This window comes from Marmota flaviventris, chromosome 4 (genome assembly GCF_047511675.1).
Source record: "Marmota flaviventris isolate mMarFla1 chromosome 4, mMarFla1.hap1, whole genome shotgun sequence".
Taxonomy (NCBI): Eukaryota; Metazoa; Chordata; class Mammalia; order Rodentia; family Sciuridae; genus Marmota; species Marmota flaviventris.
In genome coordinates, this window is record NC_092501.1 from 15798175 (window position 1) to 15823812 (window position 25638).

Consider the following 25638-nt stretch of genomic DNA (forward strand, 5'->3'; position numbering starts at 1 on the left):
GGAATAATTTTCTTTACAGTTAGAATCAAGAATAGAGGAACTTAATAAAGAAGTTAAAGTTTCCAAAGATAAACTAGTAGCTCAAGACATTGCAGCTAAAAATGCAATTCAGCAATTACACAAAGAGATGGCCCAACGGATGGACCAGGTATTTTTCATGTTCCTAAATTATTAACTTTATAGTCTGGTGACTCCATTATTTACTAAAATAAACTAACTCTTTTAGGCTTTTTGACATCAATGGTGTGTTAAGAATATTAATTTTATTTATATAAAATCAGCCTTTCAAAAATACTAAAGCAGAATTATAAAAAAAAAAAAAAATACTAAAGCAGAGCCATGCACAATGGCACATGACTATAATCCTAGTGGCTCAGGAGGCTGAGGCAGGAGAATTGTAAATTCAAAGCCAGCCTCAGCAATTTAGCAAGGCCCTAAGTAACTAAGTGAGACCCTGTCTCTAAATAAAAAATAAAAAGTGCTGGTGATGTGGCTAAGCACCTTGGGGTTCAATCCATGGCACCGAAAAAAAAACAAACAAACAACTAAAGCAGAGCTGGGCTGTAGCTCAGTGGTGGAATGCTTGTCTAGAATGCATAAGGCCCTATGTTCAATCCCTAGCATCTCAAAAAAAATAAATAAATAAACAAAGATACTAAAACAATACATAAATGCCTTCTAATTATTTAAAAATAAGTCAAGGAAGTATACAGAATAAAAAATGAAAGTCCTCCTTTATCTATAATTTTTCCCCCTGCCTTCAATTTGTTTATATCCCATTCGTTGTTCCATAGCTAATTATTGATATTTTGGTTAGTTTTCGTACCTCCTGTGCATGCACAAGTCACACATATTATGTATAGTCTGTTTTGTGTTGCTATTAAAAAAATACCCGAGTCTGGGTACTCCATAAAGAAAAGAAGCTTATTTAACTTACACTTCTGGAGCTCCAAAATCAGGGCAATCCAGAGAGAATAGTTGTATAGAGAGGCCACCTGACAGGAGTTAGTGTCTTCAGGCTACCTCTGGTGATTCTAGAGAAGTCAGACCTCACTCTGCCTTCATTGCTGAATGTTTGTTTAATGTCTCCTGCTGGCAGAACCCAAATGGAAGTTTGAGGGTAAGGGAACTTGTTGATGTGGTCTATGACAGTCATTTTTCTGGGCCACAGGATGGGACAGAAAAGGGTAGGATAGCAGGTCTGGGAGCATACATGGAAAATATCAGCTAAAGTAAAAGGAATTGGAAAGAATAATAGCAAATATTAGTATCGTATTGTTTTCTATAATTTTGAATTTTTCTTTTTATCTCAAAATTTTATGACACAAGAGCTTAGAATGTAATGCACGAATAAAAAATACATTGGTGATATAGGAAAACATTATTTATTTTAATATATTTTTATTTTAAAATCTTTTTATTAATGCTAGATAATATTTTTTTCAAAGGCCAACAAGAAATGTGAAGAGGCACGCCAAGAGAAAGAAGCAATGGTAATGAAGTATGTAAGAGGTGAGAAAGAATCTTTAGACCTTCGAAAGGAAAAAGAGATCCTTGAGAGGAAACTTAGAGACGCAAATAAGGAGTTTGAGAAAAACACTAACAAAATTAAGCAGCTTTCTCAGGAGAAAGGCCGGTTGCAGCAGCTATATGAAGCAAAGGTATGATTGTACCATTGTATCTTACTTGAAATTTATTCTTTGCTTTTCCAGTCAAATGATGATAGCATGGTTTAAACACTCAAAGTTATTGTTATTAACCTTCTAAGAACATGAGTGTTTAGAAATTATAATATCTCTTTACTTGCCTGCAAAAAGGTTTTCTGGGAAAAGATGAGGTAATGATTGGCACATGTTTATTGGATATTTTTTTTGATCTTTTTAGATAAATTTTAGATAACTTTTTTTAATAGATCTTCTTTTTAAAATCCATATATTGGGTTAACTTGTGTCTCAAAGAAAACTGTTTTGGTAAAATATGTACGTAGTTGTGTTACATGTGAATAGTTTTAGAGCCAGAAACATATCTATTCAGACAGACTCTTAATGTAGCACTTATTCACTATAGAGTAGAACTTATGCTTTTCTTATAGAAAAACATATCCTTCCTAGATGCTATCCTAGGTTATTTACTTACTGAGTTAACTAAGTAATTAAATTAATGTCTTTTAATTCAGAAATATTGTTATCAATTCTCAGAAATTCTTGCAAAACCAATTTAATATTTAATGTCAACCAGTTAAGAAGAATCATATACATGTACTTGTGCTCACAACACATCCAATTAGTTAAAATATAGGTATTAATCATCTTCATGTCTATTAATTAAATTTAGAATTTTACTGCCTTCTAATCAGTTTTGTGGCCTAAGGGCCATAGTGTATTAGCCCTTAAATTATAGTGGTGTTGAATGGATTACTTTGAAGGGATATAAATGATAAACAAATGATTGATTGTTTAAGTGAAAAATATGACCTAGTGATATTATTTTAGGAAGGTGAAACAACTAGACTCATCAGAGAAATAGAAAAATTAAAGGAAGATATCAGCTCTCAAATCATTAAAGTAAAGTGGGCCCAAAATAAATTGAAAGCTGAAATGGATTCACACAAGGTGAGTACAGTAACACCATGAAATAGAAATTAGAATTAGGAGTGAATGCAATAGCAGTTAAGGAGACATGGAACTTGCTTTAGTGACTCCTACAGGATAGTTTGGACCTGAATATTTGGTGATTATGAAAAAGAGGTTTTCTTGCATGATTTACTTATGGGTTGAAATGTTAAATTTTATTATTTGTAGTTTACAACACCAAAATTTGCCTTATTGCATTTTTATTTTGTATGCAAAGTCAGAGGCCGGGTACGAGTATGTGTAAGTTATCAAAATCAAAAATAAACTCTGGAAATTTTTAGAAATATCAGTGATGCTATTTAAATAAAATAATAAACATAAGTTCTCTTAACTTTTTTGTTTTTATTTTTGTTTTCTTTTTTGGTGTTACTGGGGATTAAACCTAGGGCTTTATGCATGCTAGTCAAGTGCTCTTCCACTGAGCTACGTACCCCATCCTTTTTAAATTTTATTTTGAGACAGGGTCTTGCTAAATTATTCAGACTGCCCTTGAACTTGTGATCCTCCTGCCTCTGCATCCCGATTTCTCTAGGATTACAGGCATATGCCACAATACCAAGCTGCAAATATCACTTTAATAAAAAATAAATATAATTAAAAATAATTATAAAAGTTGGTACCAGATGCCATAATTTTAAGCACTAAATGAGCTGATACTCAAAGTAATAAAAGTCTGTAGTTGATATTAAGTAAAAGAGCAACTCTGAAATGTGACTTGAATAGAAGAGTAATATAGAAATATATCAACTTTGAGGCTTTCAAAAATAAGCCTAATGATATCCTTTAAAACTATAATCCTGGATTACTATATTAAATAATTCCAAATCAGTATTTTTAATAGCCTTTGGGTATTCATATGTTAGTATCATCAGAGAAGACTGTAGGGAGAGTAGTCTACAATGGTCAAAGATAGGTTGCAGAACAGTAGACTCCCCTTAAGTCTGCACAGGTATATGAGGAAGCTACCAAGGCTAAGAAAGAAATGCCAGAAAGGAACAGGGTAGCAATCCCTAGAGGTCTCCAGGGCTGAGCCATTTATTATTTCCCTTCCTTTTGGTTTTCAGAATGAGGAATTAGAATTCCAAATCCACATGGACAATAATGGTTTTTAGCTGCCTGAATTGCTTTACGATATGAACATAATACTTGGACTAATATCTAATATTTGAGGAACCTTCCTTATTTTCATCTATTGTCAAAAGAGACAGGATCCTTAAACTTACTGGAACACTAGCATTGAGGAGTGAAAAACTTTACAAATATATGAGCTCTGTATATTCAGAGAATGGGTGATATCTGATTCTTTTTTTTTAAAAAAAAAAGAGAGAAGGGGGGGGGAATTCCTTAATATTTATTTTTTAGTTTTCGGCGGACACACATCTTTGTTTGTATGTGGTGCTGAGGATCGAACCCAGGCCGCACGCATGCCAGGCGAGCGCGCTACCGCTTGAGCCACATCCCCAGCCCGATATCTGATTCTTAATGACAGCCTTGAGATAGATGGAACCAAATACTCTGTAAGTGCATTAGAAAAGTGGGTTAAGGCTGACATCTGTAAGGTAACATGGTGTGGATGCTAGAAAGTGAAAATAACAACCATACTAGCCTGGTATGTGAAAATCAATATTTACCTGTTCTTTTAAAGTAAGGCTTTTCTTCCCAGCAAGCATTTAGTTCTGTACACAGTCATTGCTTTCAGAGAGGGTCTGGGATAGACCCCTGCTTACACCCTTGCTTACATATTTTATGTGTTACCTAACAGATGTGAGAGGGAATCTCTGGGTCAAAGCATACAGATCTCTAGGACATACTACCAGAACTGAAGTGTAGCCTAGGTAGTCTAGACACCCAGATCATCAGATCAAATAGAAACTATTTTGTTCCCTTCCCTTAAGACTTCTTTGGGGTTTAGCTAAAATCATTTTTAATGCCTTACCTCTTAGAACAAAGCCTTTTATTTTGAGTGTAATGAATAAAGAAGGAAGACTTCCCCCAATGTATCTGATGTATTTGATCATCTACCTGGTGGCCTACCTTTTCACCAGCCTGGTCTCAGGATAAGATGTTTTCACCAAAGTATAGGTGTGGCTGGCAATAAATGTGTTCTTTGGCAACATGATTTGGCAGTTCTGGGTACTTGCCAGACAATTATGCTTCAGAGAAAGCTAGAATAATGGAGTCTGGTATGGAGGCAGTACCCAGACCAACAGGATGCAGGAGATCTAATTTATTACCAGGATTGATATATTTTATGACATGTTCCTTCCACTAGGTCACCTAAAGCAAGACTTTGCCATTTAATGTGCTCTTCTCCCAAGGTGGTTGTGTTGTCTGTGATAGTCTCATTCCTAAATGGTTTGTTTTCTCATAAGGCCCACTAATGGAAGCTAGAGCTCACTTTAAATTAGCTTTGCCATTTCATGTCACCTACTAAGCTATATTCTATGTTCTGTTCTGTAATTTTTCTATACTATTACCTTATTTTGTTGACTATATTCTATTACATTATGGAATAAGCACGTTCAGATTTACCCTTCCATCTTCTAAAACTAAAAAAAAAAAAAAAATGAAACAATATATGAAGTGAATGTTTTTAGATTTGAGACAATAAGCAGCATGAGACAGTGATCCTTGAATGAAGGGAAACAAATGACGTACAGTGCCAGGAGGTTTCCAGGCTGCGTTACAATGAAAGGAACCTAAATAGAGGCCAGCAGTCCCCCTGAAGAGAAGAGAGAGAGTTGAAAGTGTGGAGAACAGGGAGGACAGAGTTTCAGAGATCAGAAAGGAATATGGCCAGTAATTCCTAGAGTTACTCAGGGCTAGAAACTATTTGTTTCCTCTAGCCAAAGAGATAAGATCTCTTTACACACAGGGCAGCAAGTAGGCAGGCCCCAAACGGATATTGTTTTAGTTGTGGGGGACCAGTGGCCTTACACTACGTTTGTTATGGACCCACCTTATAAAGCTTTAAAAGCAATCTTATTTCAGGTAAATTAGCTATGCCTTAAAACAAAGTCCAAAAATATTTAATAAAAATCTTGACCTGAGAGCACAAAATTCACTGTTTAGCCAAAGGAAAACTACCAGCATGCAAGAAAGCAAGAAAATATAGCCCATAATGAGAATAAAGCAAGAATCAATCAATAGGAACAGATCTAGAAATGATACGAAATGTAGGATAAGACACAAGGATGTTAAAACAGCTATTATAAATATACTCTCATATGTTCAAGAAGATAAATAAAAGCATGACTATGATAAGGAGAGATATGGAAGATAGAAAAAAGACCAAATTCACATAATACATTGAAAAATACATTGGATAGACTTCACAACAGATTAGCACTGCAGAAGACAAGATTAGTGTACCTGAAAACAGCAATAGAGAGCTGCATGCTGGTGACTACCAGATTCGTAACCTCTGCCCAGAACTCCAGATTCACATATTCAACTGACTACTTGACATCTGACACCTTCAATAACTTAGAGGCATCTTAAATTTAACACTTCTAAACCTGAACTGATAATGCGCCCTTCCCTCCATTGCTTGCCTATCTCAATAAATTGCAATTCATCCTTGCAGTTGCTCAGTCCAAAAACCTTGAATTTATTCTTGATTTCTCACAGTTACCATATCCAATTTCTCAGCAAATCCCCCCAATTCATGTCTTTCAAGTCTTTTCCTGTCAGCTTCTCAGTAAGCCCCTAACTACCCTATCTAAACTTTCAGTACCTCCCCCAAAATTTCTCATGTCCTTGCTTTATTTTTATTTCTTAGCACTTATACCTAATATATCATTTACGTATGTATTTTATTTTTTATTTAACTCTTAAATAAAAAGTTTTTGTAACTCTTAAAATAAAAAAAAATTTAAAAAGAGAGTAGGGATTTTTTTCATTTTCTTGCACAACTATTTCCTCAGTGCATAGACAGTAACTAGTACATAATAGGTGCTCACTCAGTTAATAATAAGTGAACAAATGAAACACAGTTGATACCTTAGCCTAAACACATTCACTGTGATTCTTTTCCTTTGTTCAAATATTTATTTAATAAAATTTTATTAAATAAAATAAAATTTTATTTAATAAAATTTATTTAATAAATATTTGTTTGGCACATAGGAATATCTTAATTGCTATTTTTCAAGTAGATGAAGCGAGTATCTACCACATGTCAATGCTGCTTTAGTTGTTGTTGAATTAAAGACCAGCAACTCAGAAGTAGATGTGTTTCTTTAAAATGACATATAAAAAGCAGTGTGTGAAGCAGAAATGCAAGTTGAAGGATTCAAGAAATGATGGGAAAGGTATTCCAACTAGAATAGCAGGAAAAAAGGAAAAAAGAAAAGTGAGTATTTGCTGTGGGAAAACCAAACTGAGTAGAACAAAAGATCCATATTAGGAGTTCCTTCATTACTTCTATAAACATCAATTGAACAATTAATACATGATAAGTACTGAGTTAGTTGCTGTCCAGAAGCTTTATACTCAATTGGGTAAACATATAACCTTCAATACAGCATATCAGTTGTTAGAATCCAAGCCATCCCTGGGTTCCATCTGTGGGAAGGCAGAGTAGCAGCATCTACAACTTTGTGAACTGAAGCTACTAGACGAAGATACCTAAGCTCTCATTTAAAATTTTCACTGTAGCCCAAACTATGGCACTAAATCAGGTCTGTGCAGGAGATTACAAAAAGCTGCAGAGCAAGGGTTGTATGTTTGAAAATCCCAAGAGTAGAAAGGAAAAGTGAAGAAAGAAGAAAAGGAGGAGAATATTGTCTTGTAATGGCCACAAAATTAGGATATTTAAAGAGTCAGGGGTGGTCAAGGAGCAGGTAAGAAAAGTATAAAAATGAGAAAAAGTACTTGAATTTGATGAGAATAGCCCAGAAAAATCTTTATAATTGCCATTTTAGGAGAACGGCAAGGAACAAAACCATATTGCAGCATCTATTAATTAAAATGCAGTTTTGAAATCTGAGGTTGTGGCTCAGTGGTAGAGCGCTCGCCTAGCACTTGCAAGGCCCTGGGTTTGATCCTCAGCACCACATAAAAAAAAGTAAACAAAATAAAGATACTGTGTACAACTATTAAAAAATAAAATATTTTTTAAAAATGCAGTTTTGAATAGATATCATGGCCATAAACCAAAATACTCTCTTTCATATAAGGGTATGCAAAGAACTATTTGACGCTTTGCTTTTCTTATCTGGAATAACTTCTGGTAATTTGCTGAAAACTAACTTTATTTAATGGCTATCAGTTCACTGTGTAGGCCATTTAACTTTCTATTAGAAACATAAAATATTATTGCAAGAATAGTATACCACCCCTTGGTACAGTAAGAACTTTCCCTACTCCATGGTTACTTTTTTACCATTCTTTGTGTCATTGTGGCCAACTTTGTCTTTCTTTGTCAATGCAGGAAACCAAAGATAAACTCAAAGACACAACAACAAAGTTAACACAAGCAAAGGAAGAAGCAGATCAGATACGACAAAACTGTCAGGATATGATAAAAACATATCAGGTATGTTTAGCTTTTCAAGTAGATTGGTAATAAATTGTGGGAAGCCATTCTCGCACGTGATTTGAGTTACCTCCCTGTCTGGGTGTGAGGCACTTAGACACACTGTGTGTAATAAATTATACGAAATGTCAGTATTCCGGTTTCATTAAATTTCTGTATTGGCAATATCTGAAGTATAGAATGGATTTGATAGAACAGTTAAACAAGTTGCAGGTTAATTCCTCTGTTAAACTACCTGCTGCTTTGGATCTTATTAGAGCAGTTTTAACCAAGTGAAATTTGTAGAGAATGTCAGAAGGACAAAAATGCAAGGAAATTTAAAACTTTAAAGAAGAAACTACTTTCTATTATGTTATATAATATGCTATTCTTATTCATGCAAAATTGACGTTTAAAATCTTTCAATGCATTGTTCAATTTTAGGTACATAGCTGTATGTTTCACAATTAGTAAACTCAGCTGCAAAACTTTCTTAGCTTTTCAAAATATAAAGCTTTAAAAATCATCATTTTTTCCCTGTTTTCCTTCCATTAGGAGTCTGAAGAAATTAAATCAAATGAGCTTGATGCAAAACTTAGAGTCACAAAAGGAGAACTTGAAAAACAAATGCAAGAAAAATCTGACCAGCTAGAGGTGAATACTTTTACTCTTTGAATATCTTAGACTATGTAGTAAATACAGAAAGAGAGACAGAGTAGGTGTTGTTATCTACTTTTAAAGCCTTTTGGAACAAGTAGGCGATAAGTTTTAGATGTAGTTTAGTGCATTATGATTTGTGGTTTCTTTTAAAGATGCATCATGCCAAAATAAAGGAACTGGAAGATCTGAAGAGGACCTTTAAAGAGGGTATGGATGAACTGCGAACACTGAGGACAAAGGTAATCAAATCTTTAGTTATGATTCCAGAGGAAGAAGGGTAAATATCTTTAACTTTGGATTTACTCTGATTTTTGAAGGGGTGGGGAAAAGGTAGTTACATAGAAATTTTTTCAAAATAGCTGAGTGCAGTGGCCCACACCTATAATTCTAACTGCTTGAGAGACTAGGCAAGAAGATTGCAAGTTCAAGGCTAGTATGGGCAACTTAGTGAGACCCTGTCTCAAAATAAAAAATAAAAAGGGCTAGGGGTGGAGCTCAGTGGTAGATAGATCACTCTTGGTTTCAATTCCCAGTATTGCAAGGAAGAAATGAAGGAAGGGAGGGGGGAAGGAGAAGTAGGAAGGAGAGAAAGAGAAAGGGAGATAAAAGAAATTTTACAAAATAAAAAAATAAATAAAAGAACTTAGAGGAGCACAATAGCAATTCTCTGGTAATATAATTGACTTTCATTGAAATGAAAGTATATTCCATGTTAATTTCTTTGAAGTATTTGCCAAACATTTGTATTCCATTCCATATTTGCTGTGATTATAACTTATCCTTGGGCCTTTGATCTAAAGATTGTTGTTTTAGCAAATCATTTGGAAAGATAGTTGAATCTAAGAACTATGAGTGCCAGAAAATAGTAAGAAAACTATCTGTTTCTCCTTGGGTATATTTAATTGTCTTAGATGGGTAAAGATTGCATTTCTAACAGCCTGTTAAATCTCTTCCACTGTTTGAAGTCTTTAATTGTCATGGTAAAGTGCCTTACCTTTTAATATGATTATGAATAATATTATATATTATCACAGGTATCATAATAGGCCTTTCAGTTACCACTTTGAATCTGGAATCACCTAATAATTTTCAAAGAGTTTTTCATATACCTTCCTATTTGTTCTCCATGTCAGTTATTTGAAGTAGTTGGGGAAGATAGATCCTTTTTTTTTTTCAGATGAATAAATGAAAATTAGTAAAAAATAAAGTGACATGCTTAAACTCTCATGACTGAATCACCAGAAATCTGCAATTGAAATCTAGGACATTAACTTCCTATTGTATTTTCTTCATATGAACTAATACTGCTTTAGAATTAAGCCTTGATTTCTAATATGTAACCACTATCTGAAATAGTTTATAAGGAATAAGAAAATATTATTTGTAGTTTAACTTGGTTACGATAATTTAATAGGCAAAATGTCTAGAAGATGAACGATTAAGAACAGAAGATGAATTGTCGAAATACAAGGAAATTATTAATCGCCAAAAAGCTGAAATTCAGAATTTATTGGATAAAGTGAAAATTGCAGATCAGATACAGGATCAGCTTCAAAGGTACAAAATTAACAACATCTCTGTGTTGATAAACAAGCTTTTTACTTCTATTTCAAGATTATATTTTTAAATGGAATTATTGCGTGAAGAACAATTTTTACAGTTTTACTAGCTACAATTCAAAATTTTTCTCTCTTCACTTGAACTTTTTTGGACTATATTTGAGCTCCCACAATGGATTATAAAAATCAAAGTTTATATTCCCTAATATAATTTGCAATAACAATTTATAAGACAGATTGGTTTTATTTAGTTTCTTCAACTTTGAAATTCCATTAACTATGTAGAATACTTTTTTCCTTCTAAAAGGTAAATCTTGAAGAGTATCAAAATCTAGATTTTTGAATGTGCATTGCTTTTAATGTAATGAGTTGACATTATTTCCTTGTCTTCTTATAAAACTGTGTAACTAAGCTCCATTTCTGGCATTACCTTGCAGAGCCTCAGTTGAGGTTGAATTCAAACAGTGTCTTCTTTTTTGCACCTCACACACACCCAAGGTGCTGAAGTAATTTCAACCATCATCCAGATTGACACCACAGAAGTTCATGGTCACTGACCTCAATTAGGAATATTTATGCATTTCTGTTCCTACTACATGTCTTTGATCGGAGCCTTCTACCCAATTCTCTTAGCATCTCTTCTAAACTTGATCACTTTCCTCACTTTTCAGGTTTCCCCTTTACCCCTCTACTCCTGGCAAATGATTGCTTCTTTATAGAAAAAAAATAGAAGTTGTCGGATGACAGTATTCTCATCATCTTGCTATTAGTCCTTTGAACTGCCCATATCTGCATTCTTTCTTTCCTTTGCTTCTGTTATGGAAGAAATGTTCCTGCTCCTCTCTGACCTAATTTTTCTTTCTATTTCTGTTGTGGATCCATGCTCTTCTGCCTTCGCAAGGCCTTTCTTGATTATTCCTTTTTTATCCCACCCATATCTCTTATATATCTCTGCTGACTTTCCTTTTCTTTCTGTATTTAAATATGATCATACTTTTAAAAAATCAAAACTCTTTGGATCTTCCTCTACCAATGTATTTTTCTCCTTTTCACAAACTTTTGATAGAATTTGCTGTACTCATCAGCTGAAGGACATCTAGGTTGCTTCCACAGTTTAACTATTGTGAACTGTGCTGCTATAAACATTGATGTGGCTGTGTCCCTGTAGTATGCTGTTTTTAAGTCCTTTGGGTATAGACTGAGGAGTGGAATAGCTAGGTCAAATGGTGGTTCCATTCCCAGTTTTCCAAGGAATCTCCATACTGCTTTCCATACTGGCTGGACTAATTTGCAGTCCCACCAGCAATGTACGAGTGTGCCTTTTTCCCCACATCCTCACTAACACTTATTGTTGTTTGTATTCTTAAGAGCTGCCATTCTGACAGAAGTGAGATGAAATCTTGATGTAGTTTTGATTTGCAGGTCTCTAATTGCTAGAAATATTGTACATTTTTTCATATATTTGTTGATTGATTGTATATCATCTTCTGAGAAGTGTCTGTTCAGTTCCTTAGCCCATTTATTGATTGGGTTATTTGGGGGTTTTGTTTGGTGTTTAGCTTTTCTTAAAAAAAAAAAAATTTTTTTAGTTGTAGTTAGACACAGTACCTTTATTTTATTGTTATGTGGTGCTGAGGATCAAACCCAGTGCCCGATGCATGCTAGGCAAGCGCTCTACTGCTGAGCCACAACCCCAGCCTGTCCTCATGGTGTTTAGCTTTTTGAGTTCTTTATATACCCTACAGATTAGTGCTCTATCTTATGTGCAAGTGGTAAAAATTTGCTCCCGAGATGATATAAGGAGCTGATTCATAGTGGGGTTGGAGAGGGAGTGTGGGAGGATTAGACAAACAATAGATAGGACAGAGGGGTAGGAGGGGAAGGGAGGGGGCATGGGGGTAGGAAAGATGGTGGAATGAGATGGACATCAATACTTAAGTACATGTATGAAGACACGAATGGTGTGACTCTATGTACAACCAGAGATATGAAAAATTGTGTTCTATTTGTACAATATGAATTGTAATGCATTATGCTATCATATAAAACAAATTAGAATAAAAAATAAAGTAATTACTTTTTTAAAAAATTAGCTGTACTCATTCCCCAGTTCTTTACTTCCTTTGTTGGGTTTCTTTCTATTCTAACTTTGATCTCAGCATTCCATAAAATTTAATATCCCCTTAACTATGGTGGATATAGCTCAGACCCAGCTTTGCTTGAATTTTTAGGATCTTTTAACAGTGTTAAACTTACCTTTCTTGAAATGCTCTGTTCCTTTGGCTCTGTTTTTATCATGCGTTTTGGGTGTTCCTGCCTTCTGGGCCACGCTTTCTTAGTCTCTTTATCAGGCTTTTCTTTCTGTCAGAAAACCCTCTTGTGTTCAAATTTTGTCATTCCCTGAGTGATCCTAATTGTTCCTCTAATGTGCATCAGATTCTTTGAATCATTATTGTCAGCTCTTTTTGCTTAGCTTTAGGCACATAAGTACCAAAAACACCTTAAACTTTAATATATCCAAAATTGAGTCCTTTCTTCTGTCCACGAATATGCTTCTTCTTTCATGTTCTGGGATAAGTGATGAGTTTAGCACCCAAATGACTGTCTAACCCAGAAACCTGGGGGTCATGCTTGGCTCTTCCTTCCCTCCTCTCACATACCTAGCCAGTCCCAAAGTATTAGTGATGTGTCCAGTGTTTAATATCATTCAAGTCCGTTTACTTTTTTATATTCCCTCTCTTACCTCCATCATCCAAGCCATTGTCAGCTCCCATCTGGAAAACTGCCATAGCTCATAAACTGATTTTTCTGTTTACTTTTTCTCCAGGACATTTCCTACACTGTTATTAGCATAAACTTTTTAAAAAGAACATTTTCTCAAAACCTTTCAGTGATTTCCCATTGCCTCAAAGATTGCCTAGGAAGTTCAAATGCCTTAGCATGGCTTGTGAGATTAGTGACCTGTTCCTTGCTTCTTCGTGCCTTCCTCTTTTTCACTCTTATATTTCAGCTGTAGTTTGTTAACAGATTTTTAAGGCCTGTCAAGACCTTGTCAAGTGCTAAGGATGTAGTGAAGTCCTGATTATCATCAGTGCTGAATACCTATTGGTACCAACCAGAAACCCTTCTCCTTTTCCCTTTCCAGCTTTAGCACATATTCATTCCTCTTCCTAGAACTTATTTTGAATTTTTCCCACAAACTTCTGCTTTTCTTTTTTCCTTTTTTTCTTTTTCTTTTTGAAGGATAACAAATTATGGCCCATAAGCCAAATCTAGCCCACCACCTCTTTTTGTAAGTGCAGTTTTCTGGGCATCTAGCCACACTCATTTTTGTACATATTGTCTCTGGCTATTTTCATCTACAGTGGCAAAGTGGAACGATTGCAACAAAATCCATATGCCAAGACGCCCAGCTTATCTACTGACTGGACCTTTGCAGACAGTAAATGCTACTTTAAGTATTAGTTTGAGCATCACTTATATGAAGTTAGGCAACTTGCCGGGTTTTCATCAGAAACAGTTATCACACTCGTGTAATTTCCCTTCTTGATTAAAAGTTCTTTGAAAGCAGGAGCATGTAGGCCCTGCTCATTTATACTCTCAGTCCTTAGTTCCTATTATTTTATTCATTCATAAATATTTGGATGAATGAATAAAAGTCTCTTTATAAAGCATTGCATTTAAATTGAAAATTTTAATGAAATTTTAAAATTCCCCAAACCATTAGTTTAATGTCTCTTAATAGTCTCATATTTTCTGAAATATAAACTTTGTTTTTTAGAGGTAAGCAAGAAATTGAAAATTTGAAGGAAGAAATGGAAAGTCTTAATTCTTTGATTAATGACCTACAAAAAGATATCGAAGGAAGTAGGAAAAGAGAATCTGAGCTACTGCTGTTCACAGAAAAGCTCACTAGTAAGAATGCACAGCTTCAATCTGAGTGCAATTCCTTGCAGTCACAATATGATAAACTTTCCTGTAGTGAAAGTCAGTTGCAAAACCAATGTGAACAAATGAGACAGACAAATACTAATTTGGTAAGTATAAATATATATATTTAACTCTTGAAACAACTAACAAGAAACACAGATTAAAATTTCCCCATAGCATAAAAATGTAGTAGTAGTTAATTTAAGCACTTTTCTATTGGCACTGACTTTCTGGTAATTTCAAATGCTTTAAAAAAAAATGTTGCGGGCTGTAGCTGTAGCTCAGTGACAGAGCACTTGCCTAGCATCTGTGAGGCACTGGCTTTGATCTTCAGCACCACATAAAATAAAGGTATTGTGTCCATCTACAACTAAAAAAATATATATTTTAAAAAATGTTGGTTTTTTTCCTTTCAACTGACGTGATTTGTAATAAATTTTCTCCCTAAAATAATAAAGAAGAATGTTTCACTTTTGAAAATAAGAAAGCCATGGTTTCTGTCATTCTTAACTAGAATCATTATATATTTTTTTAAAGGTAATACTTTACATTTATTTTTAAAAATAGTTTCAAAGTGGTTTAATATTTCCAAGTTATTAGAATGTCTTCAAATTACTCATAAAAATAGTTTGAGTTTGTGCTGGGATTGTGGCTCAGCAGTAAAGCGCCTGCCTAACATGCGCGAGGCCCTGTGTTCTATCCTCAACACCACATAAAAAAAAAATAAAAAATAAAGATATTGTGTCCACCTAAAAAAAAATAAAAAATAAATATAAAAAAATAGTTTGAGTTTTTGAAATTGCAAAAATTCGAAGACCTGTGTCACAGGTAGTTTTGCATGTGCAGAACAACACACTCATTTAGTGTATCCCTTTGCCTCACTATATGAGAATTTGGAGGAGCTCAATAAATAAAACCTTGTAAGGAGGAGCTATAGAAGACTGTCTCTCAGGGACCATATATTTTTAAGGTTGTCATTTGAGCAATAATAGAAATAAATATATGATTTAAATTTTTTTTCATTTTATCTTACTTAATATTCAGGAAAGTAGATTGTTAAAAGAGGAAGAACTTCGAAAAGAGGAAGTCCAGACTCTGCAAGCTGACCTTATGTGTAAACAAACAGAAGTTAAAGCATTGAGTACCCAGGTAGAAGAATTGAAAGATGAGTTAGTAACTCAAAGACGTAAACATGCCTCTAATGTCAAGGATCTTACCAAGCAACTTCAGCAAGGTATAAAATTCTTCCTCATTTAGACCTTGAATATATTTGTTTCTTTTAATCATTAAAGATTTTGTAGAAAAAATATATTTCAGGTTCTACCACATTTACTGGAGCTATTTATTCCTTTTAACATATTAATTTTCATAGATAAATTGCTAACCTTGCAGTTCTATGAACTGCCTGTCTTCTATACTAAAGGATATTTATTCACAGAGCCACAGAATGTAAGAATTGTGGTAGGTATTACCTTAGGGCAAGAGTGTCTAAACTTTTTTGATTACATACTTTTTTATCAGTAAAAAATATTTGGTTTTCTCCAATTTATGTGTTTATTTATGCATTTTAGATGTGTTAGATAAAAATAGAAATTTGAAAAGATTTATCTTTAAGCGTAAATAAAAATTGTAATATTTTCTACCTACATATGCCTATGAATTGATCTGTACTGCATTTAGGGTACCTGGATCTACATCTTGTCTCTAACTTAGAGATGGTTGAGACCTAGCTCTGCATCTGGGTCTCAGGAAACAGACCTGGAAAGGTTATAAATTACCTGAACACAACAATGATCAACTAGAATTAAAACCCAGATTTCTTTAATTTAAAATGCATAGAGGTTATTGGGTATCTGTACTATGTGCTTGGACAAAGATGAATAAGACAAGTATTCCAACTAGCTATTCTCTTACCATTTTCCACAACTTTTTTTATTTTCAAATAGGGTGAAATGTATTACTTAACATGAATATGTTCAGTTATTTGCTATAAGAATTCAGTTGTTTTTGTACTTATAATTGAAGGGAAATTTCTGGTAGGATCCTCTAAATCTGTCAGGACTTCTATCTATCTATCTATCTATCTATCTATCTATCTATCTATCTATTTAAAGTTGTAGATGGACACAATACCTTTCTTTTATTTATTTATTTTTAATGTGGTGCTGAGGCTCTAACCCAGTGCCTCACACATGCTAGGAAAGTGCTCTGAACCACAATCTTAGCTTTTGTCAGGACTCTGAAAAGTTAAGTTCAGTACAAGTAAATGATGCCAGTGTCAGTTATCATAATGTCATTTTTGTATATTTTGTATTTGACCTGTACAATTCCAAATGTCATTTTATATGAATGACATCTACAGCTTTCTAAGGTAGGTATTCAAGAACTTTGTCTTATTATTATTATTATAGTCTATGCCATTTTTTACTAAGTGAATTTAGCAACTAAAATCAGGGATGGATGGGACGGTCATGATGATTATTGTAAGTAATCCACTTATTTTTCCTATAGCACGAAGAAAATTAGATCAGGTTGAGAATGGAAGCTACGATAAAGAAGTTAGCAGCATGGGGAGTCGTTCTAGTTCATCAGGTAAAAAAAAAACAAAACAATGGTTTTAGTTGTTATTTAGTAATTGAATATAAAAATAAATAGCATTTGGGTCTTAAAATATTGATATGCTTTGTTTCCTTTTGAAACAAAATATTGAAGTTTTATATAATTATTTTGTAATAAAATTTGGGATTCTCTCTCTGTCTCTCTATTATAACTTCTACATTATACTGTCTCCTAGGAATTGCACATTAGAGGGGCAAAATATTATCAGCTATTACAATAGTAGAAAAAATGTGTAGTAGAAAGAATGTGAATTTGAAATTATTGTTGCATGTTTATATCCCACCTCTGCCATTTTTTATTTATATTTTATTTATATTCTGTTCTATTCTCTCACTATGAAGTTGCTGAGGTTGACCTCAAACTTGCAATTCTCCTGTCTCAGCTTCCTGAGATGTTGAGATTACAGGCATGTGCTATCACACCCAGTTTCTGCAATGTATTATATAATTTTAGATAAGATACATTACTTATCTTAAATCTATACAGTGGGGTTGAGAAACAGATTTTTATAGGGTAAAGAGGACCAAAAATTCATTTCATTGGTATTGGTAAAAAGGAAGAGCTAACCATCGTGCTTACTATAATGCGCTGTTCTGAGTGCTTCACATATATTAACTCATCTAAATGAGATAAATATATTAATAATCTTATGAACGGTAAATAATATTACTAATGCCATTTTGACATGAAGTAGCCAAGGCACTGTGAGTTTTAAATAATTTGTCCAAAGTCACACAACTAATAATTGGAAAAGTAGGATTTGAACCTGGATAGATTGGCTCTGGAACATAATCCACTATATTCTGTCCTCCTTCTCCTCTCCTATATCCTACATTCTGCCCCCCACTGTTTTTTGTTTTCTGTTCTCTTTTACTTTAATTTTGGTCTGACTTATAATTGTTATTCTTTCTCTTAGATCTTTTGTTTCTCTGTTGCTACTTTCACATCCTGTTCTTGAGAGACATAATAGATGGACGCTTTGCTATTTTATTGCCAGTATACTCAGACACAAGAAGTTGGTTAGCTAATAACCTATGATATGTTCTACATCCAGCTATGTTAGGGTGAATATTTGAAAATGATACCAAAATAAACGATACATGAGATGAGAGTCTAGCATGCTAGACTACAAATAATATCTAAACTGATTTTTTTTTTTTGTATGTGTGCATATCATTTAGGGTCCCTTAATGCTCGGAGCAGTGCAGAAGATCGATCTCCAGAAAACACTGGGTCATCAGTAGCTGTGGATAACTTTCCAGAATTGGACAAGGCCATGCTGATTGAGAGGATAGTTAGGTTGCAGAAAGCACATGCCCGGAAAAATGAAAAGATAGAATTTATGGAAGACCACATCAAACAATTGGTGGAAGAAATTAGGAAAAAAACAAAGTATGTATTATTATGGTAGCACTATCTGTTCCAAGTCTATACTTCTCATGGTAAAAGCACTCTTTTCAAAAATCAATCATATCAAGAATTCTGTCTTTCAAAAAATATTTATTTATTTAATTTGAGAAAGGGTCTCACATCTTGCTCAGGCTGGTCTCAAACTCCTGGGCTCAAGCATCCCTGCTTCTCAGCCTCTCAAGTAGTTGGTACTACAGGTGTGTGCCACCATATCCAGCTTAATAATTCTTATAATCATTCGGTTCCAAATATTTTATGATCACCTACTGTATTCTAGGTTTGGGGAATACAGAAATGAAAGAAAACATAGATCTAGGGCTGAGAGTATTGCTCAGTGGTAGAGTGCTTGCCTAGCATGCAAAAGACCCTTGAAGAAGACATAGAGTTCAGTAGTGTGCTACTTGGCTTTTTATTTTCATGTTAATGACTCTAAGAGACATATGAAGTTTTGGATATTTTTTTTTCCTGTTGAGCAAAATATAATTAGGTAATTCCTTGTACTATGCCTGTTAGCATTTATCTTACTGATTACCTACAGCCACTGAGTGAGAGTGAGTTCTCTGATTTTGTAGATAAGTTAACTGGGGCCTAGGTAAAATCACTCTTATCTGTCAGGATTATCCTCTTGTGAGGGACAGACATTGAGCTAGAGATTCAGACCCAGCTCTGACTGACTCCAGAGCCTGTCCTATGCCATATTCCTCTCACTGATACTGTACTCATTTAAATAAGAGATGTTGCTCTTATATTGCAGGTCTTTTCCTAAGCCATTTTAATTTTAATTTTAAATATGTTACTAAAAGTTTGCCTATTACTTTTTAAAAAAAGTTTAAAAATAGGAAAACAATATTAATAGAAATCAGAGCAATAAAATAGTTGCTTAAATATTTTATGTAAATAAGGAAAGGAATTTAAAAAGCAGTGTATATATCATTAATCATGATAGAATAAAAGTAAAATAGCTGAAGAAACCATCTGAATAAGGAAAATTCTTTTCTAATGTATTAGGTTATTAGTTTAATAGGTATTTATTTTATGCTAGGCCTCTTTATGCTTCTGCTTAGCTGATTCTTACAAATTCCAGTATTTTTAATTCTTCAGGTACACAATTGATAGTGTCATTTTGTTTTGCAGAATAATTCAGAGTTACATTTTACGAGAAGAATCAGGCACACTTTCTTCAGAGGCTTCTGATTTTAACAAAGTCCATTTAAGTAGACGAGGTGGCATCATGGCATCTTTATATACATCTCATCCTGCTGATAGTGGATTAACACTGGAACTGTCTTTGGAAATCAACCGAAAATTGCAGGCTGTTTTGGAGGATACATTACTAAAAAATATTACTTTGAAGGTATTTGTGTTTCTCATTCACTTACCAATAAGTAAAATGGTGCCTCTTTCTTAGTCTCATCTGGCACTTAGACGGGCTAATTCTGATAGGTTTCTATTACTCAAGAGATAAAAATTTAATGTTTTTCTATTTTGAAAGTATAATTTTCAAACTAAGTCAGTTTAGTTATTGGATAGTAGGATGAATTATATATTTTGCAATGAATGGATGACCTTTGATATACATTGCTATTACAGGTCATTATTGAAACACTTTTTAAGACTATGGAGTTTCTAATATATTTTCCAGCTTTCTTTTATTTTCTGCAGCTATTATCTATTTGTTGAACATGGGCCTTGATAGTTAGTAATGGGTTTTAAAAATAATTTTTAAATCTAATAATTAATCATTTTATGTATTGAATTGCTATAGCTATGATAAAAAGGTTAAATATGAGCTGAGTATAATGAAACCACCTATAATTCCAGCTCCTTGGGAAGTTGAGAGAGGAGGGTGTCATAAGTTCAAGGCCAGCCTGGGCAACTTAATGATACTCTGTCTCAAAATAAAATTTTAGAAAAGTGGGCTAGGGGATGTAGCTCAGGGATAGAGCACTTGCCTAGCATGTGCAAGGCCCTGGGTTTAATCCCCAATATCATAACTTTGAAAAGGACAGGTCTACTTTACTAAAAACATCTGTGTATCTAATTCAATTCACTAATTCACTTAGCATTTTTGGACTAATCACCACTCCTTCAGTTTCAAAATTTAGGCAAAAATAGTTCAAATTGAATCTTTTTATTTATTATACTTAGTAGTTTTGTTTTCTCTCTTTTCCCCTAACTATTAAAGGAAAATCTACAAACACTTGGAACAGAAATAGAACGTCTTATTAAACACCAGCATGAACTAGAGCAGAGGACAAAGAAAACCTAATACAAAGTTCTTGCCCAGTAAACAGATAAAAGCCACCCAGGAGCAGGTGCCACTGACCAGTGTTGTTGGAAACTTTTCCCTACTTTGTGTATAAGCCAGTCAAAATTTGTTTTGCTTCATCTGTATAAAAAAAGTGTCCTTTTAAAAATGGATGCATTGCTGTGCATACTGTAAGAGTGTAGGCTTTGATGAAATTTGTTTTATATGGTGCAATACAACAGCCTATCATTGAGTCTGAACAACTTAATTTGCTCATAGTCTTAAGTGCTGAACATTACTAAAAGGGCTTTAAAAAAAAAAAACCCTTCTCCATATTTTTTCCCTTTAAAATATGTCAAAAATTATTCATCTTTAAAAATGATTCATGAAAAGACAAAGAAGTGTTACTCATTCATTGATTTACAATTTCCACAACACCAAGAAAAGTAAGGACATCATAAAAATATTTGTTTCAAGCTAGACACAGTGGTGTGTACCTATAGTCCCAGCTACTCAGGAGGCCAGGGGGAGGACCACTTGAAACCAGGAGTTTGAGGCCAATCTGTGCAACATAGCAAAACCCCATCTCAAAATACATTTTAAAAAAATGTTTTGACACTCCAGTATAATATTTGGTTGTCTTTTAAGGATGCATTTGAGTACTTAAATTTTTGTTTTAATGAAAACTGAACTTAATAGAAAAGCCAGCTGTTGGTAAATGGCAATAGTTGGACATTGAATGTCTCTGTCAGGTTTCGTTGTCTATCGTAGGTCCATTTTTTTTCATATTTGGATTAATAGTTGAATTCTTAAAATCTTTAGTTACTTTAAATACGGTTTAGAATAACATGTTTATTGAAAAAATTTTCTGTGGACTTCAGTTATATTTTAAAATGTGAAGTGGATCCAATCATTAGAACAGCGAAATGAATAATTCTTAGACATGGAAATACTTTAATTTTACTAACATTGTATAAAGATAAAATGTACTAGTATTTTAAGGTACTTACTAAGAACCAGTTTCCCAAGAGAAAGCAGCATATGGCTTTGTTAACCATTTGAGCACCATTCTTCACTACTGAAACAATTAAATATATATCAAATTGGAGTGATCATGAAGTTCCCCCAAATGTGATGTTTTAGTATATTTATTTAAAACACAAAATAATTATATATCTAAAAACCAAAGGAATTTTTAAGCCAAATTATTGTATTTTGTTGGATTTTTAGATATTTTTTGATATTTTGTTGGATTTTTACAATATTTATTTTAGATGTAGATTTAAATGTTGTAGTCATATCAATATTTGTCATCAGATTTTTTCTTACCTCCTTTTATTTCTCACCTATTATAATTTCTTTGACTTTGCATTATGTTTGGATTCTTTGTATAATAGGACACCTTAGCTCATCTGCAGGTTTGTTACCACAAACCTCATTTTTGTTTTAGATTTTGGCATCCTTCCTACTCCACCCACCCCCATCCCTGTGCACCAAAAAGAAAGTGAGCCTTGGGGGTGACAGATTAAAAGCCTTCAAAGAACTGTATGGGCTTTTGAAGTTGGACTTGTGGCAATGTCCTTTTAATGGGTTTTAACTTTTTTTTTAAATCAACTTAACATTATTTAAAAGGTAATTTAGTAAAGATCAGGTCATTTATTGTAGTGTCTTAATTTTTGTGCATGTCAAGTTATACATTGTCATCCAAAAGCAAATATCCTTTTTATTTCAGAATGAAAATGCACATTTAAAGATGTTTTATTTTTAAAATAGTTATAAAAAGTATTAGTTTTAATGTGTCTTGCTTTTTATCAATAATAATTTATCAAGTTAAAAAAAAAGAGGGTAAGTGCAATAAAATCAATTATTTTCCCATTTGTTTCTAGACATATGGTTGACACTCCAAAAGTCTACTTACAATAGGCAACATATCTAATTTTTTCCTGGTTTCTCATGTGCTATAGATTCATAAACTATAAGATTAAAGTTTTTTCCCTCTAGGGTACAAAATGTATAATGGAGGCCAAATAGTGATCAGATTCATCGTATTCTATGCCTATACACTTTCAAATATATATACATATATATTTGATATAGTTACCATATTTCAAATATATATATACACATACATACATTAGACAAAAATGAAGCATTCAGTATTAATATTTGTGCCACCATTTTAGAGGAAAATTATTAAAAGCCATATTTTGACGGTATTGTTGCCATTTTTCCTGATAAACTTAAGAAACTATGGAAAATTTTTGAAGGAAATAATTTGTTTTCTTTTTGTTCTTCAGTATCTACTGCTTCCTTTTATACATGGATCAGGAATGAGCAAAGTACTGTATAAAAATATGCATGTATTAGCGATACCCATTTCTGTCCTGATTTTCGAACAGCTCCTAATGTAAGGATTTGGAGGGCCTTCCACCAGTTTACTATATTGAATAGAGAAAGAGAAGAATGGGGTGTCTGGAGAATAATAAACCTGAGACCTACAGGGAATTTGTTTTATGTTTGATATTGTACACATCAATAGCTCTTTAGGTTAGCAATATTTTGGTATCTTTGAGCAGGAAATTTTTAGTGTGTGTAGGTACACCTCATAGGTTTTGATTTGAAAGTGAATACTTGCTGTGACTCCCATTCTCTCATCCCATATACACTTTAATCTGTTATAAGGATCAAAAATTGGACAGAAGAATTAATTTCAACTTTGGTGGTTTTTGTGGTTTTTGGTTTTGTTTTTAATTATCATTTAAAGTGATTCAGGTTACAAACATGTTATTTATTCACTTAATAAACACATTGTAAACCTACCTTATAGGTATTATGTTGCAATTAAACATCCTTATAGAGAACTTATGGTCTAAAAAAAAATAGCTGGGAGGCAGTAGGAACTGGCCTTTGGGCCTCTTAGCTTATGCCAGCCCTACTTGGCTGAGAAGAGGCTTACTTTACTTGGGCGTGAAGGTGGCTGAGAAATTTCACTTTGCCATGAAACTTGGAAAACTGAATCCTTGCAAAGGTATACTGAGAGCAAATTGCTGTTTTCATGGTGGTTCTACACATTTCCTGACTTTTGTCACAGTTTAATGTTTAATTAGTCTCTAAGAAAAAGGAAAAAAATCTGAGCACCATAAAATGACATTAGGTTTTTAGGATTGTACTAAATTATTAATGCCTATTTGATGTTCATAAAGATGAATCTAATTGTTGTCACGCATTTTTCCAAGCTTTGTTTTGTGGTATACTATTTTTTTCTAAGGATTTTTTTTTCACTTTCTACATACAAACTTAGACCAAGATTTACCTACCAGTGAAAGAAGAAGAGGGCGGGGAAATAAGACGATTAGCAACCATTAATTTTATAAATGTTATATATGCTACCCTGGTGAAAATATTTTTATAAATCATGTTGTCATTCATATTTCATGAATTTTGACTCTAGGAGCCTATTTTTCAGTTAAGATTTTTTTTAAAACAAAATGTTATTTTTTAACACTGAGATTATTAATTTTAAACTAACACCAGTTGGTGGCACTAGAAACCTGAAATTTTTCAAGGCTGAACAAGAGAAACAATTGAAAAAAGTATCCAAACATGAATTTTCAGAAAAACAAAAATATAATTGAATATTAAAAATGTATTTTTCTTCTGAAATGGAATTCTTTTTTTAAATGCATATGGCTGTCCATTTTGACTGTGATGATGAAAATCCTTTATCTTCCAGAAGACATATGTGTGTGCATTGTATAGATAATCTTTAATTTAATTACACTGTTCATTTTGTAAATGTTTCTGTATAAAATGAAGCTTTTTAAGATTACTCTGTATATATATTATACCAATTAAATAGGTAATGCCTGGTTACCAAGTTGTATTTTAATGGCATCTTTAATTGTTTTCATGCATCACTCACTAAACAGACTGATTCTCCAGACTATGTGGCAAAATTGATTCAGATTGCTTGAATTTTCTTTTTTTAACTAGACTGGGAATTTTCACTTTCTAGAAAAACTTGATCCTTCCAATAGGATTAGGTCATGATTAGAGTGGGTGAACAATACTAGTAAAGGAATTAAGTTGAATGCCAGATTGTAGTTTAAATTTTTGTTCATTGATAACAAAATTCAGCATTTTAAAAGAATCTGGGCCTGCAGGCATGTGAACTTTTCTTATTGAACCTAATTACTTGATATATTCAGATTTTCCACAAACTGTGGAACTTACTTGCCCATGATGTCTGATTTTAATAATAAAGAACTAATTATGTGCTAAAATGGCATTAATTTAATCAAGTTAATATGTGTGATGGTGTGTGATGTATTTTTCACATCACAAGGTGTTAGTTTCTATCTCTAACAGCTCAGGTACCCTTTAATTATGCTAATGAGGTCATTCTTAGAAAGAGTCCCCTGAAGTCAGAATCTGTAGAATATGGGCAGTTAACGAAGTGGAGAAGGCTTTCCTGACATTCTGGTTCTGGAGCCTGTGGTTGCAAGAGAAAGGAATACCCAGGCAAGGAGCATCAGTTGAGAAAAGCGCTATTGGCCTGTGGTTCTTAATTTAAGTCACGGAGCAGGAGGAAACTTGAATTGGAGGTATAGTGAAGGAAGGAGGCTTTTGTCGCTTTTGTCCCAGAGGCTTAAAGACTCAGACCTTTTGTCCCCACATTGGGCGCCAATTGCCAGGTTTCTGTTGGAGACTAAAACACTTAGGAGTCACTCCAGGGGAACTGGTCTAATTGGGCTGTGCGAAATAACCACACAAGAGACAGAAATACCTTTTTCTTTGGGGTCGCTGTGACGGCTCCTCTGACCTTAAGGGTCCGCAGGGAGAGTGAGTGAGCACACGCTGACCCCTTTTATTGAGGAGAAGCTATTCAAATGAGGCAAGGGGTCAGGTTTCAGGAGGCTGAGTCTATCTTCATGATGTCCATTGTCAGCAGGTTGACTGACATCTAGGTAGGCCACACCCAAGGGCACGGTAAGAGAAGGGGACACACAAAAGGTGTTTCCATGGAACATTCTATCCCAGACAGGGCAAGGGGTGATATCA

The 25638-nt window shown here is 33.7% G+C and overlaps 1 protein-coding gene across 3 annotated transcripts in view; it reads left to right on the forward strand.

The window, feature by feature from the left end:
• Ccdc186 (coiled-coil domain containing 186) overlaps window positions 1-24450 on the forward strand; it is a 44882-nt gene extending 20432 nt beyond the window's left edge. For 2 of the 3 annotated variants that reach the window (XM_027930143.2, XM_071610885.1), the window contains 13 exons: window positions 20-148; window positions 1449-1661; window positions 2493-2612; window positions 8068-8172; window positions 8707-8805; window positions 8964-9050; window positions 10226-10368; window positions 14152-14407; window positions 15345-15534; window positions 16812-16892; window positions 18101-18311; window positions 19464-19683; window positions 20515-24450. In XM_027930143.2, the coding sequence (XP_027785944.1) occupies window positions 20-148; window positions 1449-1661; window positions 2493-2612; window positions 8068-8172; window positions 8707-8805; window positions 8964-9050; window positions 10226-10368; window positions 14152-14407; window positions 15345-15534; window positions 16812-16892; window positions 18101-18311; window positions 19464-19683; window positions 20515-20598 (1938 nt within the window). In that variant the 3' untranslated portion in view covers window positions 20599-24450. The remainder of the gene's footprint in view (window positions 1-19; window positions 149-1448; window positions 1662-2492; window positions 2613-8067; window positions 8173-8706; window positions 8806-8963; window positions 9051-10225; window positions 10369-14151; window positions 14408-15344; window positions 15535-16811; window positions 16893-18100; window positions 18312-19463; window positions 19684-20514) is intronic. The other variant, XM_071610886.1, reaches the window with a different exon arrangement.
• The last annotated feature ends 1188 nt before the right edge of the window (window positions 24451-25638 follow it).